General features: G+C 38.1%; 1 protein-coding gene across 1 annotated transcript in view; it reads right to left on the bottom strand.

The window, feature by feature from the left end:
* Positions 1-4,070: 4,070 nt before the first annotated feature.
* Positions 4,071-18,727, bottom strand: part of ZDHHC2 (zinc finger DHHC-type palmitoyltransferase 2) — a 35,249-nt gene continuing 20,592 nt past the window's right edge. Inside the window, exons 7-13 of the mRNA XM_034064946.1 lie at positions 16,268-16,388; positions 15,408-15,540; positions 12,885-13,011; positions 12,617-12,709; positions 11,050-11,159; positions 10,515-10,593; positions 4,071-7,611 (exon numbers count right to left, since the gene is read on the bottom strand). Of these exons, the coding sequence (XP_033920837.1) occupies positions 10,553-10,593; positions 11,050-11,159; positions 12,617-12,709; positions 12,885-13,011; positions 15,408-15,540; positions 16,268-16,388 (625 nt within the window). The 3' untranslated portion in view covers positions 4,071-7,611; positions 10,515-10,552. The remainder of the gene's footprint in view (positions 7,612-10,514; positions 10,594-11,049; positions 11,160-12,616; positions 12,710-12,884; positions 13,012-15,407; positions 15,541-16,267; positions 16,389-18,727) is intronic.

Genomic DNA, 18,727 nt, shown 5'->3' with positions numbered 1-18,727 from the left:
CATACTGGTGGTTTTGTTGCAAACTTTTTCCTGGTGTATTTAGTCAGTTCAGTTCTGCATTCTGGTTCATTTAGGCATGCCAGTTCTCTTCCGTGGGCTTTAAAATGATCTAACTTGCTGCTCCTCAACTGATTCCACTTCCAGTGCAGGTTTCTCTTTGTGTGTTTCCAGTCACTTCATTCCTGCTGATGTAAGTTGCAAGAGTGGTGGCTACAATTGACTATGGGGGCATCCAAGTCCCATTAGTAACTAATTTTAATACCATTATGCATTATATGACGGTGATTAGTTTTAACTTCGGTTGCCTTTGGCTTTAATAAGATAGGCACTATCTAACAAAAAAACAGGATGGATTCTTCCTGTGTGTTACGTGGAACATTTGCATACACGTGGAATGAAGATCCCCTGAAGTTTGATGCCTTTGCTTTAAAGTTTAGTAGCTTTGCCTGAAGCATGCCAATACAGCTCATTGGGGTTAACTTTTGAAAGGAATGACTCTTTGAAAAACTTTGATGGGTTTTTGTTTTGAAGCAACTTCTTAGTTGTGGATCAAAGGAAGTTTTAGAGGCTTCTGAATGTGTGCCTACAGTAAAAGTTTGGATTTGGATGCACTTTTGAAGCGAATGCTAAGCATCCCACATGCTGTGCTTTTATTTGCTTCCTATCATGAACCTGTCAGAGCCTGGGTTTCTTTTGGAAGAAGTTAAACTCAAAGATATGTGATAGGTGTGTGCCTTGTGTCCCAAGTGCTAATGAGCGCACTGTCTGCAGGACCAGGCTGAGTGTACTTAAGCCCAAGCCTAAAATTCTCATGGGACATTTGACTTCCAGCAATTCTCCTGTTTATTTTCTTTCTGTAAGAAAAGCTTTTCTCAAAAGCCGCCAGTCAGCATGAAATGAAGATTATGCTTTATTCTGTGTGAGAGTCAGTCTGATCAATGTGATCTGTCTGGGAGATCTGTCCGTCTGATTAGAGCGGCGGAGACATCTGTGCATAATTCAGTTTCAGTGGCAAAATTAGATTTGCGTTCCATTACAGTGATTTAAATGGTAAATTGTAGAGATTATGAAAAAAGTAATTTCTTCTTATGCGTAGGACTGTTACTTGTGAACTGCAGAGCCTGAGATCTGAATCTGTTTCCAAAGTGGGCAGCTTTAATAGCTTTTGCAAAAATGAATGTACAGGCACAGTTCCAGCTGTCTAGATGTGCACCTTTTTGCTCAGAGATAAGAATTCTCTTGTCTCTCTGCTCTTCTCAACCCATTTAAAATACTGATGTTTGAATAGGCTTGTCAGAAGAAATGCAATATCAAAACCCGTTATATTTACTTTTTATTATTTATTTGTATTTTTGGCTTCTGGAGTCAAACGAGTGTTCCAGGAATGTTACGTTCTCTCTCATTTTTCCTAAAAGCATTTAATCCCTTTGCTCACTGGAACTAGGTAAGAAGGATCTTTGAGATGGAAGAAAATGGGTTTGGAAAATATTCAGAGTATTTGAGGCTTTTTCCTATATGAATTTGGGAGTGACCTATAACCTGACATCCAAGAACTGTCTCTAATCGTACCTGACTGGTTACGCCAAGCTCCAGAATGGTTCATTCCCTCACACAGGAAATAGAATGAAAGTAACAGGAAGCTTGCATTGATGGACAAACTCGGAAAGGAAGTGTACTGAAGGTGGAAGCAGGGACAGGTGACAGTATCTTCAGTGTGCTGGGGTCAGGTTAACAAAACTAAAACCTATCTATCTGGATTTTGTTTTTCAAGATGAGTTATTTTTAAAGGGTAGTTGTTCAGACTTTGAAAGAAGGAGATATTTATATATAAAAGGATAAATATATAAAAATCCAAATCTAAATCTGAGCCTTTTAATAGAAATAGCGATTTCCTTTGCTATGTACTCTTTGAAAGAAATAGTCACAGGTACTTATGTTGGGTGTGTGGGTCTGTGGGAATGTTTGAAGTTTTAGTGTGTTCTTCCTGCTTACCTGCCTAGGTATGGTAAAGAAATGAGGAGGATTCTTCTGCATTATTTTAGCAGTCTTGGTTTGGGAATGAGATGTGCATTGATGCCAACTGTGAGGATCTGGTTTCTGCAGAAGCTTGTCTTGTGCCAGCACAGATGAGAAGTTTTTTCTGCCTCTGCATAAGGGGGAGAATTGACTTGCCCAAGTGTGCCTTTCCTGGGAAGGGAGGGAAACGGAGGGAGAGGGTAAACCTTCCCTTCTTTGTGCTTCAAGTAGAAATTGGCAACAGCTGAAGTTCTGAGATGCATTACAGAGAATATGCTTTCTGTCTTAACAGGGCAGCAAATCGTAGCTATGATTGCAGTTGACAGTATCTTTTACATACCTTGCATCACTCAGGAGCTGAGCTTTGCAAGCTCCCTCTTTCCCTTCATTCTTGTCCCTCTGCATGCTCTGGAGTGTTTTATATGAAGGTTAATCACTAGAGTGCTTATATCTGCACTAAGCTAGTGATTTTCTCTATTGCATCTGTTTGAACTACTGGCCAGTTTAATCTGATAAAGTAACTGGGAATAGGTTCCTATTGTTCAGGTGGTAACACGCAGCTTGTAAATGTCTTTATTTATAATTTCTCTTTTTAATTGGGGCTCCTTCCCAAGTGAAGGGAGACTGATTCTGTTTTCAGAGGGAAAAAAGAGGAAAATGGCTTCATAAAATTATGACTGTCAGGAAGTGCTGGGTCTGTTCCAGTTACGCCAATCCTTAAACTGTGAGTTTGCAGGAGGTGGGAAAGGGGACATAGCTCACAGCACGCGCTTCCAAATGCTGCAAACTGTTGGGCCCATCTGCTTGAGAAGATTACAGTGATCCAGGATGGAGCATGTGATCGTTGCCCCAAATACTGAATTTCAGGATGACTGAGTCACTCTATTTATTTCAGTGATGGGTGCTGTTAGGAAAACTTGGGAGAAATGAAAGGAGTGCTGGTCTAGAATAAACCTTTTGAGGGAGAGGAATAGCTGGACAGGGTGCTGGGACATAAAGCTTAGATGATGCTTTGGTAAGACAGGTTGGACCAGATGATCCTTGAAGTCTCTTCCAGCGTGGTGTTCTGTGATTGTGATACTGATTGTACATTTCAAATGAAAGACTTTTCAATCTGAACTTCTATGGAAAGGAAGGGGAAGAATGAGAATGATCAGAAATCTGCAAAGGGAACAACTGTGAAGCTGCAAAGGGGAAGGAGGAGAGCTGAGACTTAGGTTACATCAGCTGCTACTTGTTCCCATTTTCACACCAGAAGGCTGCTGCTTTTACCATTTTACCAGGTCAGTAATAGCTGCAAGTGGTGCAGAAATACCACCCATGCACTACAACAGCATGTGCTTTTTTTAGTTGTCTTGTTTTGGATGAGAATGGCTTTATATGGTTCAATACAAGTATGTGTGGAAGGACTGGAAATCAAAAATGGGAAAAGCTCATAGCATATACAGCAGGTTATGCCTGACCTGCAGCAGGTGAAAGCCACTTTCATCCTCAGGTACCATTCCTGTCTGTTTAGAGGCCCCTGAGTAGACAGTCTCAGTCCTCCCTGCACCAGAGGTAGATAAACCACTGCCCCAGGGGAGAGCTTTAGGAAAGTGCAAAGAGCACAAAGGCCAGTCAGAAGTCTGGCAGGTTGACTGAAGAGCTCTAATGAAGCAAAAGTTGCTGTGGGTGACAGCCTGGTAAGTGACATATTCCACTGCCTTGCACCTCCTCAGTTCTATGAATCATTAAAGAAACTAAGTTGGAGAAGACCTTTAGAACCCCCTCTTTTGGGGGACAAAATTCCACCTTTTTTACCTTCAACAGCATCCAAAGGAGTGCAGCATGTTCTGCTCAGCCAGCATGGAAGACTAAAAAGTATCTCGTTTCCCCATATAGGTGCTGTGTGAGATGCTCTGGATCTAGAAATTGAAATGAGGACAGAAACCTTACCTATAAAAGTCAAAGACTGTTGCTGAAGGGATGAGGCAGGACATCTACAGCAACTATGTTGATGTTACTGTGGCAAAGATGTTCTGCTGTTTGGGTACAGTCAATTACTACTACGTATGTGACTTGCTGAACATGAAGCATTTATTTATGTGAGCAATATGTTAACAAGTGGCAAAGTTATACACTGAATTAATGTAGAAATATATTCCCACACACACTCTAGCACACCTGTCAACTAAATCAGGGCAAGAACTCTCAGTCCAAATAATGATCGTAATAGCTACAGCACACCACGCACTAAGCCAGACTTACTTCCTGCAACCTGACTCAAGTCTGCGTTCTTAAAATCAGGTCTTCAAGCAAAACAGTAAAAAACAATTAGTGGTTTCATTAATTACCTGCCCATAGTTACAGGCTACTAAAGAACTATCTGCAGCTTAAATTGGACCATGGTTTTTCTCTCAAGTTAAGAATTAACATGCACAGCAGAACCTGTGTTTAATATCAAGGTGTTCCATTTTCTTCATTAAAATAGTTCTCTGTGAAGACTGAGCACTCCATCACCAGCACATCACCTGACACAATGTGTGTGAGCCACCTCTGGTGCAAATGTGTATTGGATCTATCCTAACCTACAAATTAGGGAAGCTTCTTATGCATGTAGGGGGCTATGATTCAGATGACTGTTTACATATATACAAAATAAATTTAGCTCTGTTGTCAGTAGGGAGAATCAAGCCCATCTAAGGAGTGTGTAGAACTCGTCCAACTTCCACTGAAGCTTGACATGCAGTCATACTGCAAGACAAATATCAGGGCTATTACTTTCTTTTAGCAAAAAGTAGATTAGTAACTGTACAGTAGGTAAAAAGCAGTCTTTAAAAAAAATACAGAAGTTACACAAAAGGCTTTAGTAAAGTGCCTAGCAAGAATATAAAGAACAGGAGAATCAGTTTAAGTGGACAAACAACATCACCTCTTCACAAATTCTGCTATGTGCATTGTAACAGCATTAATGCTCAATGACAACATGTCAAAAAGACCATTTCTACTTTGCTATATAAAGTATTAGCATAAAGCTGAGAATATAGTCCTATCAGAAATTAACACTTTGGAGCATGATTAGCTCACTCACTTTCATTCATACTCTATACAACAAGAACTGCCAGGAACCCTCCAAAGCCTGGTGACAGTACTCTTCCCAGAGGCACAGCTCACACCCTTCCTGAGAGCTCTCTGGCACAGATCCACTGAACAGCAAAATGAGCTATTGCCATTTCTCTTTCCCTTTCTCCTCCCTCATCAGCCTATGTCTCCCATGCCTCCATCAGTTTTCTGCCAGAGGAACAGCCTCTGGCTGCATCAAGGCTGCAGGCTATTTAGGGCTATTGTGCTATCCACATGTGACTTCTGAGACATGGAGAAGCCAGGAATTTCTTGACCCCTTACCCCTGTCCTTTCTCTCCACTGATCCCCAGCCTTACTGCCTGCTGTCAGAGCCCTGGACATAGCCAGGGAAGTCTGATACCTGTATCAGAGAGATTCATTACCATTACGAGCTTTGCTGGGGAAGAAATCTGTACTTTGTCTTTATGTAAAAATATGGAGCAAGTCACACTGAAGCTGAACATCAACTTTTTACTCAGCATTTTCAAACGCATGCTCCGTGAGAAACCACCCTGTGACCGCCCAACCGTGTAGAAAACAAGACTCTACAGCTAGAGAACCCAAAGTGTTGAAAAATATATTTTCCCTCTCCCCATTATTCTCTTGACAAGTCAGCTTTTAAACATACACTAATACGAGGTAAGCTGACAGAACAACACTGAATAAATAGCTGCAAAAAACTTTTGGTTGCTAGATGTCTGCAGGCATCATGTAAACTGTATGCTACCTTCATGCTAGTTTAAAAAAAGGTGTTCTACATCAAGGGATCCACAATCTGGCACTTCTGGCAAGAAACAGATGTTTTCAGGCTGGTAAAGGTCTGAGATTCTATTAAAAAAAAGTCAAATAAGTACATTTTTCTCATTAGAAAAAAAAAAAGCCATGTTTGTGCTCCAACAGCTGTCACTACAGTTGAAAACCCAGGAAAGACAGATTTTAAGGTTACCTGCTTGTAGTAGAGTGAATGGTAAGATTTTTGCTTTCAGAGATCTGTCACTTAGTCCTGCTGCCAGTTTTCTAAGCACACTGGCATCTTCATGCTGCGAACCAACCTGCTACATGACTTGGGTTTGATAACAGACGTACCTTCTGCTTCAACTGAACTGAGCGTAGTCTGGGAGGCTTCCACTTTTCCTTTTGGACTAGTCCTTTAGCCACCTAGAAAGCATTACCCAGTTCTTCCTGAAGTTGTTTCCAGAGTAACAATTTGCATTTAAATGTAAACACTGATACCATACATATAGTGTATACAAAAGGCACGAGACAATTAGATTTATGTAGCTGAAACTTCCCTAACCCTTAAACTTGATAATGCATCTTTTGTTCTCTGGCTGGTAAACTCTGATCCTAAGCAAGCTGCTAGCTTCTTAGTCAATTGAAGGGGGCTTCCTACATGCAGCAGCTTGGGTGTTGCAATCAAATGTCTGCTGTCCTATAAAAGCAAATACCACAAGTTATAACCATGTCTTTGATTGTACAAGGTATTCATTAAGTTATGCAGTAAGAAAGGCAGTGTCTAAAAAAACAACAGTGAAAAAGTGAGAAAGAAATGCAAGACAACTATTGATTAATAACAAATGAGGATTTGGAAAGACAGTGGCTCTCAGGAACACAGGCTGGTAAAAAGCCTTTTGGATCAAAGTTAAGTGCCAACATTCATTTCTCAAAGGGGCTAATGGCTCCAAATGGCACAATAAAATCCCCAACTTCTTTCTTGCACTGTCTTGTGCAACTCCAATCAAAATCCCCACCTGGCCACATTCATTTATATATTACCCATCTGAACACAGGCTTTTTATCACTCTATTTGCCAGTGACCCACTGCAACACTCAATTAACAAAGGACTTTCTCCCCCCTCCACAACTTTTCCAGCTATTCATAGTTCAGATCTGAGGGACAATGGAGCTCTTGCAATCATGTTTTCCAAAAATACTTCATAAATAGTCACACTTCACTGGGGTCCCCGGTGCACTTCTGCAGAAGTTGCTTATCGAGTGCTCAAAATAAAACACAGTCCACCAAGCCACTAAATTCTTCATAATCAACAGTGGCTTGTTTCCAAATCTGTAAAGCCGGTAGTGCAAAACCTTCATCTGGAAGTCAACTACTTAGAGCAATTTGAATTAACAGGTGAGTTTTCACAACCAAGGCAAGAACATGGACTGATATGTAAGGAGGTCACATCCTTCTTGTGCTGAATATTGAAGTAAAACCAGCCATGGAATTTTTACAATTGTAAACTCAGACTCTGTTCTTTAAATTTCCTAAAACTTGTCATCCTTAACCATTCCAAATCAGTAATTTTAAGTTGAAGCATTCTTTACACGGTTCAGAAGTAGCAGTATGTTTAGTTTCATGTTTCAAGCAGTGACATGGAGACAGCTAATCATCTGTCCGTTTGTCTTCTGAGCACATCCACACAGGAGCAGCTGATCAACAGGGCTGATACGTGGAAGAATTAATTTTCCTTCCAACAACAGTTTTTTCTTGAACTGGAACATAACATTAATCACAACATACAGTATTAGAATTGAAGAACACTTTAAGACATTGTAACAAGCCTCATCAACTCAAAGCAGAAAGTGAACAACAGCCACATGAAAACCCACCCTGAAGAGGAACCTGATAAGACTGTTCACAGTTATGTTATTAATCCACTTCAGGATGACAGTGATTAAAAACTGACTACACAGCAAGCAGGCACCAGTTTATAAAATGAAGTGAGCTATTGCTGCAGTACTTCCAGATACCAACATCATCAAAAACCAATTCTCCATCAATCACATTTGTGTAAACTGTATCTGGCACTCTCACTAATTAGTCTCCTCATTAACTGTAAAAGATCACAAAATACAAGTTATTGAACACAGAATCATGGAATGGTTTGGGTTGGAAGGGACCTGAAAGCTCATCCAGTTCCAACCTCCTGCCACAGGCAACCACTAGACCAGGTTGCTCAAAACCCTGTTCAACCATCCAACATACCCTCAGTGAGGACACAAATTCAAAATTACTAACACACTGGCAGGAACCGTGAGCTGTATTTTTCATGTCAAAGATTAAATTATTTAGTTTTGTTGTTTGTTGTTACTTGAAAGTCTTTATTATTCTATTCACTCCCTAGAACAAATATAACTCGAATACTAACAATAAAGTAATGAAGTTAAAAGCCAAGTAGTTACTTCTACTTTTAAGGGCTCTCAGTCCAGCAACTAAATGTCAGATATATATAAACACACACATACATAGAGTAATCTAGGTTTTATTTACATCTCCAGAAAGTCTTTTAAGTGCCACACAGAAATATCTCAAACAGAGCTAAGGGTGCAACCAAACTGACAATCTCATTCCAGAGAAATTATCAGTCCTTAGCTACTGCCCTTTTGAGATGTACATGTATCTGTCTAAGGCAAAACTAACTTCCAGAACCTTCTTTATGTGGCTTACTCTTATTCTTTGGAACATAACCTCCTCTGAAGGTTGTCTCTCTAAAAAGCTGCATTTCAAAATGGATGCTCACAATAAAAAGTAATAAAATCACAGACAAAATATCCCACCCCAAAACCTAGGGGCTGAGGTAATCAGATTGCAAACACAACCCTAATTGTTACTTTCTCAGACTGATAAAAGAAAAAAAAAGCAAAACAACCAACCAAAAAGAGCATGAGATGTTTATCAAAATAAACAGCTTAAAAAAACCACTTTCAGCATCTTGGGAACAATCACAGCCTATGTCTGAAACTCGGAATAATATGAATGACAAAGTCCCAATAAAATGTACACATTCTTGAAAAAGATGAATGTTTCAAAGTTATTACTTAACAGGACTTTAGAAAGCAGAACTCTAACCGGACAAAACTAGCTCTTTAAAACCTTTCTCCAAAGCTTTACTTGAGTAGTGATGACATGTAAGATACTAAACTAGCTGAAGTTGAGTAATTTATTCTTTCCCAGAAGCCATTCTTCTGAAAGAACTGGTATAGGCATAGCATCTTACAGTTTGAACAAAAGGTCAGAAATGAGATTTTTAGATTCTATTAAAAAAATGTACACAGAGCAGTCAAAATTGCAGAAAATGGCTGTTTCCTTCTGTCATCTCTTTTACTGTTGACACCTACATTTTCAACACTAACACTTCACACCATCAAGTCTGTAGATGTACCTATATCTGGAACCATCTGCGTCTTCACTCGCCACTTAACACAAAACCAGAATGTAAGGGTCGAGAATTTTTCAGTTTCTCTGATGAATCCAACTGAACTTGTGGGACCTGTTTTGGTAGAAGCTGCAGGCCACCTGCTGCTGTCTGCACACCTACCATTTTTATCATCTGCCTTGACACTGCAGTACCTGATGTATCTAGTAACAATTACTGCAGTTCTCTGATGGCATTCCATGCCTTCCACTTCCCCCACGAGTGGCTGAGAGCAACCTGACAGCTACGACAGCATGTTCAGGAGCCATGTCACACACAAATGAAGGACATGCACTGGAAACACTTTTTTTCAGGAGGACTGAAAAGGTGCTTTCAATAGCAGAGATGGAAATGACCTTGCTGGAGCAACTGCTCTGATGTTGGAAAATTGTAAATTATTCAGTATGCTGAAATTCTTAGGATTGGAGTCAAATTCTTTATCCAGCTTTAAATATTAAATAGCTGATTTCCATATGCTTTGGTGGAGTTAGAAACCTTCGACTATGAAAATGAATATGATGATCAATTGTGTTCATTCCTGCAACCCAATTCCTAAGGTCTCCTCCTCTCATGTATGTAACAGAATGTACTAACTGCTTCTCAAACTTGAAGTCTGTGTTGCAAGATACCAATGAAAGAAATCAAAAAAATCTTAGCTGGTTTTGACAACAGGTGACTAAATGCTCAGGAAGTCATATGGGCTCCTTTTGTCTTCAGTAGGCAGCACGTTTTTGCTATTAAAGAGGACTTGGCTCAGTCCTTGGCACAGAAGAACAAGCTGGTAATAGCTTACATATTCAAATAAATCTTTTCCCTTCATCATCTGATAGATCTTTACCTGTTTTAGCAGACCAAGCTATGGTTCAGTGTTAAGAACTAACTTCATTTTCGAACTCAGAGTGACAAATTTTTGCTGGACTGTTTGAAGAGTCACAATTTCATTATCTCTCTAAAGAAGGGGAATAATACTTTGGAATACTAGCTAAAAGCAAAGGGTATAAAGGTTAACCTAGTTTGCAAACATGACATATCAAGAAATAGGAGATTTAGTTTAAAACTATGAATTCATGTGCTACTAATAATGGTAAAAACTAATAAATCTAAGAAAATAAAATAGGAATTGCTTTAGCAATTTTCTTTTGTGCATTCTTCTAGTAAGGTATCATAGAAGCATATAAAGTACAGAGAATATTAACATACCTTTCCTTACATATTCAAAATGTTTCTTTTTAGGGAAATTAGGTTTCATTTTCCATGGTTAATGCAGGATTGCTCATACCTTTAGAGAAAAAAAAAAGGGCATTTCCATAGGAAAAGGTCTCATGTCTATTTCAACAAATAATACAGCCTTTAATTAACAAGCCATCTGAATATCATTCCACTATTACCAAGTCTATTCCTCTCCTGTGTCCATTACACAGCTTTTCACTAGTTGCAACAAGGTATTATCCTATTCTAGTATAAGCAATTTGTTGTCAAAAGAACTATCAGGCTCAGCCTAAACGATAATTAGCACCTAATGGTAATAGTGTTCTCAGTGTCTCTTGGTCAGGTTTCACTGGGAAGGACACAGCAGCTCAATGCACAAAACTTCCTACAAACATGGATTTAAAATAAGCTTCATGAGTTTTGCTTCATGAATACAAACCAAGTAACTGTGGTCAGTTTTACACTGTATCCTCTAAAAGTAGTTCACTACAAAACAAACCAATGCATCGTAAGATCAGTTCCTTACCAACTTTGCCCTTTTCAGCCTTCCCACTGGTTTCAGACCAAGATGGTGTATCTGTGAGAAGGTGGCTCTGGGAATCACACAACGGCTTTGCAGGAAACAGATGGTTCTCACTGTAACACCAATAAAAAGAACATCAGTAAACTGCAGTAATTTTTCATTATCTTACCACGCTTTGCAAACTGTCATAATCTGTATTTTACCTACCTTACCTTGCTCCTTTTCTGATGAATCTCAACACTTTTATCACTACAAACATTACCCTGTAGTTGCCACAGATGCAAGCGTGTGACAGATGCAATCTATAAAGCAACTCCCTAGCACGGAGCAGGGGAACATTCCAATTTTTCCCTTGACAGCCATTATATATTAGTACATGTACTTCAGTTCCAAATGCACTTTAACCATATTCTCTCCCACTACAACAAATTTCACATGATAAATAGCAGAGAAAACATCTCCGGATTCTCTTACTTAATACAAGCTATGGATCAGTAGGGTAAGATTAAAAACATCAATAAATAGCTAGCTGAAATGTAATGTATTTCTTTTATGAATAAAAGATTGTCTTTGCTATTCCATGATAGTTTCTTAGTTGCATGTTCAAGTCTACTCTACTTACCACACTCTTCATTATGTAAGTGTTGGAAAAAAATTACAAGATGAAATACTAAGCTATTACATTAATTTAGTTTAAGAAGCATCTGTGTACTTTTCACACTTTAAAGATGTCATGTCCATGAAGGATAACAACTAAGAAAATGTGTCCTAATATCAGAAGAAACAACACATACATTTAAAAGGCAACCTCCTGTGCTTTGGCACAAGTTTTTGAAAGGAAGATGGAGTGAGAAGGTGGCTGATCAATTTTCCCAACTAACAAGTGACAGGACGGGAAGCAATGGTCGCAAGCTTCACCAGGGGAGGTTTGTATTGGATATTAGAAAAAATTCCTTCACTGAAAGGGTAGTCAGGCACTGGAACAGGCTGCCCTGGGAAACGGTGAAATCACCATTCCTGGAGTGTTCAGAAACTGTGTAGGTGAGGCCCTCAGTGACATGGTTTAGTGGCAGACTTGGCAATCCTGGGGTAAAGGTTGGACTGGATAACCTTAAAGGTCTCTTCCAACCTAAGTGATTCTATGACTCCAACTGCTGAGGCCTGGGATTGCCCTATGTGAAACCTCTTTAACTAGATAAAAAGCAGCAAGCCTCCCCAAAAGCTTGCAAGATAATGCATCTGTATCACAGGCAGACCAACAGTCTCCTATATATGCAGAACAGAATGTTAGGCAGGTGTGGAAAACTCAAGTCCTGGGATGCCACTGAACTGAGACAAAGCACATTGGGTGGGTAGGTGGTGGGGAAAACATCTCATTTCCATGAATTTAAATATAATCAAGGATTAGTAGAATTACAGCTTAGCTGTTTAAAATCTGACTTGTATGTATTCAAAGGATACTCTTCGCTTGCTTACAACTTTTAAGTATCTTATAAATGGTTCTGTTTACATGTGCAGAGGTAAAAACAGAATATCAACTATTTGAAATAAGTAACAAAAAGCAGATTACTTTTTGGATGTTGAATTAAGACAAGCAGGTGTGGAAGCTTGCTCAGGATCCTGATTAATGAGGCAAGTTGGGAAGGAGCAACCATCCCCTAGACTGAAAAATACAGAATTAGCGTTACACATACCAAACCCAACCCAAATTCCAAAGAATTTTTTTCTGAAGCAAATATTACTGTATCTTATTCCAAAATACCAACCACCACCCTAAACCCTGTGGATCCTGCTTATCCAACAGTTCTAACACATGAAGAGCTAAAAACTGAGCATACCTTGAAAATATGGGCAGCAACCAGTATTTCTTCTCATCGCCAAACACTTGCCTTAGGTTTTTGCCGAAGCCCAAGCTAAAGCCATTCTTGTCTGTTCTGTGACGAAATATGGGAGCTCTGAATACCTCTTAGAAGAAAAAGAAAAATAATTAAATCTCTGCAGGGTAGCATGTTTCAAGTTTCACACTGGTATTTAGGCAATTGCACTGATGATGCCATTACCCAAGAGGAGAGGCTGTACTGCCCAAATGATTAAGAAAGCTAGTCTGTACATGAAACCCGAAGTCAGTGCCACGGTCACTGTGTGTGCAGAGGAAGTTCCATGGCCAAGGAAGGATGGAAGTCTCCTTTACCCTCCTCCCTATCAAGGCAAAGAAGAGCATGTAACTCACTTTTTAAGGTGTGGTATATGAAGAATTCAGCATGTGATTATACCACAGTGTTCAAGAAAGAAAACCCATTTATGAAGGGTTTATGACAGAAAGAGTACCGAAAAACAGGAAAAGCTTAACCTACTTTAGTAGTAAGACTAGATTTTCACACCCTGGAGTGTTGTGTATTTTTACAGCTACATAAAGAAAGCATTTTACTCATAGACCCAGATTATTCCCCAGACGTCCAACCTAAATTTCTGGGGATGAGTGCTAAACATAGCTTCAAGTGCTGAAAAAGTGCCTGAGGCAGAAAGCTCATTCACTTTCCACCAAGTGACAGCCATTTAATTCCCTTAACTGGCTACATATATTAGGCAAACCATGTCCTGGTGTCCTGACAGTACAGCTCAAACCATGCTGAAACTGTGCAGAAATCAACCTTCTGCAGTAAATCCTCAGCTATGAACTGCTGGAAATTATCTTCAGCATGTAGTATACACAACTAATGAGTTACAAGATGTTTTAAAGAAGGAGGAAGGAAAAATAGAGATATCCTTTTAGATGCCCATGTCAGGCTAAGAAAACAGCTCCCTGGATTTAAGAACATTCACACTTATATCTGCCATGGCTTCATTTCCAAATTATTACATGTTCAGGGTTTCACATACTGAGCAATTTCCCAAGGTAAAATAGGAAGAAAAGACAAACAGATTTTTTTGCGTAGCTTCGGTGTACAGAAAACATGATATATTACCTTCATGGAATTCAATGTGTTTTGAAAGTATGAACTGTTGAATTAAAAGCAGCTCTAGCAATTTTTTTTTGCATTAAAATGGTAAGACCAGTTTATAAACACAATGCTTAATTACTTCTGTTCATTTACGCATCATTAGTATAAGTTTTTCTCCACTTATCACTAGATTGAACAATTTTTTTCCTATACTAATTTCTAAGTAGATTATTTCCAGCACACTGAAGAAACCCCCAAACCCTGGAGAAATCTTGAAGTAAACAAGCTGTCTTTCAAATACGTATATCCCAAGTTTTTCATTAATCACCTATATATTAGTAAATCCCAAGAGAACTGGGGGCACAAAAAATAAAAATCAATTCGTTGGCTCACTCTAATTCAGTTTATATCAACAGAAAAGCATTTAGAGATTTAGAAATTTTAATGAACATTATTGCAAATTGGTCCAGGATATAGTGTAGAACAGGCATCCAAACTCTCTGCACCCCAATTTATTAAGATTTGTAACCAGACAAACATGCACTCAAGTGGTGGGAAATCCCACTTTAATGCTGATACTCAATGAAGTCATATGTACTGCCCCATAGCAAAGGCACAGGCTATCTTCTTTGAGGTTTTTCAAAATAAACTTGTAACACAAGAGTCCTTTCAATGCATCTGTAATTATGTGGTAGACAGGACACAGAGCTGTATCAAATACAGCAATACTTTCTCAAAGTCTGTTTTTCCATATTAGATCATTCTCTGACATTGCCTCTTTCTGCTCATTCACGTTGATCAAAACTAATACCACCAGGGTGACAATCAACCTGCCTTCTGGATTTTTTTCCCCTCCCTTGCCTCCAGTAGAGGCAAAGTTTTGGAATTAACAACTACGCTTTTCAGAACTTCTGAACAAAAATGTAGCTGAACTGAACAGAGGAACTTTGGTTCTGCAGGGAGAAAGGGTTGGAACAGAGCATGGGAGTCACTGCCCTAAGACATCACATCAGCCGACTTTGCTCTGTGGGGCTGGAAATGCCAAACAAGAAGCACTTGCATAAGCATGCATTAGTGAGACGGCATTTACTGCAAAGTGATCTCAACTTTTTTACTTATTTAATTTACTACTATTATTATTATTACTTAGCTTATTCAGTTTTTATTAACAAGCTGTGCATGAAAGAAAATGGGAGGGAGAGGGTAACTTCATTAGTAGCATGGGACAAGAGGAAGACAGAATTTTTGAGGAGCAACAGAATGGGAGACTCATACTAGATACTGCCTGATTCAGACACTTCTAACCAGGATCAAAGGAACCTTTATAGGATTGCCTGATTTTTCGATCACCTCATACATATAATATACATTTATTATTTATTTTCAGCTGTCAAACACAGAAGCATTCAATCTACTTACCTAATGTAGACTTATTCTTGCTGACAAGCCAACAGTGATACCCAAAGAGAGAAGACAGACTGACAGAAAACATAGCTGCAGCAAAGAATAAAAACATGATGTGGAACTTGGCTTGAGTATCAGGAAGGCCATTCTACAAATAAAATAAACAAACAAGAAAATGCTGTTAGAACTGGGGAAATAGCCATTTAATTTGATTATTAATAATCCTCTATTCAGCCAAATTAAATTCAGTGCAGACACAAACACACCACATACAAGAGTCTGAGTAAATGAGTTATACACCTTCCATGTACAAATGGCCATGAAACTAGTTTGCTGACAGTATCTAAGCTAACAAAACAGGCCCTTTCTTGAGGAAGTATAGATACCGACAACATGAATCTGAAATTTGGATTTGAAATTTGAAGTGTCTTTCAGTGAAGAATAATTTATCTTTACATCAATTGTCTTGTTTAATTAACCTTTTCAGAAAACTTATAGCATAAATATTACAAATCTAAGAAGGTAATACCCTAAATTGCGAACCTAGATAATTATAATTAAAATACTAGAAAATGTCTCTGGAATTTTTGCACAGAATAGCATCAGAGTTAACAAAACCTACTTATAATGTAAATTCCATTGTAAAATGTTTTCTAAAGAACTGCATACTTGTTCTACACAGCTTAAAAATAAGGAAGAAATAAGTGAAAATTCAGAAACTATCATAAACAAGTAGTGGGCTATGATTACTAGATAAACTTTTGTGCCTCCTAGGAGGAGATACTAGATGACAATATAACACCTTGGAATCTTCGATTTCTTGTGCAGTGGTAACTTCACGTGCTTAAAGACAGTACGTAGATTATGGTACTTACTGTCCAAAATTTGATGAAATACTGTAAATCTGTTGCGGCAATGAACAGGCAATACAGTAGTGAGTAAGCCAAGAAGAGAAGAAAAAATTTGTAATTGGAGAATCCTACACAGTTATTCACCCTGTGATAATAAAATGTAAAAATGTAATATTATAATAAATATAATAAATATGTGATAATAAAAGCGGAATATAATGGTTATTTTCTCTCATCCAATTTAAAATTATTTACTCCAAAAAAGTAATTAACAGTATATAAACCAAGTTTTACTTCCCATCTCTAGTGCCTCAAGCTACTGAGACTTAGTTAGCTTCAACTCCCAAATTAGTACAGTAATTCTAACCAAAAACTACCATAAAAAAACCCTCAAAACTTTACCAGGTCAAACCATTTTCAACATCTTACTGATACTGAATTTTCACTTACTGCATGAAATCTGTTCCCAGCATGTGACATAAATGTGACTGCAGCTATAGTTAATTTTTTAGCTTGTAGGTAAATTTAAGTATCCATGTTTTCCTGTCAGGCATACTGCACATAACTAAAACAGTTACAAGCCAAGAAACTGAATCTCGACTGAATTTTGTGAGAATAAAAGCAGTCTCATTTAATCCATATATCTTCTTTAACTAATTGATATTGCTGTCAGAAAGATCAGATAATTAAGAGAAGCATTTGAAAAAAAGCATGGAAGCATTTGTATGTTGACAAGTAATTCTCAAAACATAAAAATTCATGGTAAGACTCAACTTTAGCTTTCAGAAGTATAGGACAAGTTATTGCAATTATTTTCTTCTTTAGGGAGCCAGTGATGGTGATGGCAGAATAGGTAATGTATGGTAATGAGAAGAGGGTAAAGTCTCAAAATATCAAATAAATTTTCACTGTACACTACTGTTATCCATCCTCAGGATGGATAAGCAGGTTGTTTGGTTTGTTATTGGCTTTGCTTTTACAAAACTTGCCACCATGGCCAAACGCTAAATTTAGCATTGCCATTTAAACATGCAGTAATAGCTAAGCACCTGTATCAAGTACAATTAAGAAGGACTTGTAACAGATTTTTCTACTTAAAAAGGCCATAGGATGTTTTCTAAGCTCACCATAATTCTTACTGGAAAGTAAATTTATAATTCTCCACAGTGAAGTGTTCTTTTTCATTAAATATGTCAAAGTAAATAATTCCGTGACAAACTGCAAGCAATTCAGATTCCAGGTTTCTCTCATAATCCTATTTTCCTTTCATGGTATTTATTTTAGGACAGTTTTCACTTTATGACACTGTTTAGTGAGAAAACAAACATCAAGTGAAATGTTATTCCCCAAAGATGAAATTTCTTGAATCAAAGACAGATTTCTCTCGCATTGTTTTGTACTATTGCATATGGTACACACAGTAAAATAAACTTTCATAAATTATTTAACTCTATTCAATTTTGAAATAGCTGCAGACTGAGGAGTTCTTACTGGAACATAATAGTTCATCAGAAGACTGGAGAGAAAGTAAACACCAACATTTTGTAATTGTACTATTTGAACCTATAATAAAACCTAAGAATGGTGGTTAGATTTGAAGTCTATGATTTCTGAGGAAGAGCAAAACTGATAAATGTACCAACAACTGCCTAAATAATGATGTGCTATTGCAGTAAAACATTCATATAAAAGAACAGTCCAGGTTAACAATTTGGATTATAGATAACATCCAAAACACTTAATTTTGAAGTACAAAAAGAAGAGATACCCTCTCTGTCTCAAGACTAAGTTTACTGAAAGTGCCAAGCAAATAACCTACAAGACACTGAAAGTGATGCAACCTGATTAGCAAAAAGCATCACAGAATTACAGAGAAATTCTTTTCAGATGACTCAAAAGACAAAGGAAAGATGTTTCAAATTATTCCTAAGGTGTTCCTAATGCACCGTATTACTATTAGAGTTCATACATACAAATCATATTTTTGGTGATGCCTCAACCCATTGCATTCCTGCCTGCAACTCCATCTATACTCAGTACTAGCATAGAAATCACTAATGCTTTTATGTCTGCATCACTTAAAACTTTCAGAGCAGTTAGAGGGCAATTAGCATTAAATATTTCCGTTTATCACTGCACTTCCATTAGTGCAGGAGTGATATCCAAAACAACGCCCCCCAAAAAGGAGAAGACAGCTAAGCTGGGACTAGGACATGACTACCATCTTACTACCTCTGCCTTCCAAATGCTTCCTCTTACTTTCTCTAGGTTATTTTTACCACAGCCTGTCTTCTCTCCAGAAATCCTTCTCTTAGCAGAGTATTAAAACAGTAGTAATTCCCAATAATGTTTCTGTGGTCTCCCTAAGCATTGCTTGGGTTCCTTCCCCCTTCTTTCTTATTCCTATCAAAAAAATACCAACACAAAAAGCAAAGAGGACCTAATGATATTTTCAAGGGGGCTAAACACCACCCCTTATACTGA

Source organism: Melopsittacus undulatus, chromosome 7 (assembly GCF_012275295.1).
Source record: "Melopsittacus undulatus isolate bMelUnd1 chromosome 7, bMelUnd1.mat.Z, whole genome shotgun sequence".
Taxonomy (NCBI): domain Eukaryota; kingdom Metazoa; phylum Chordata; class Aves; order Psittaciformes; family Psittaculidae; genus Melopsittacus; species Melopsittacus undulatus.
This window is presented reverse-complemented; position numbering and strand designations above follow the sequence as displayed.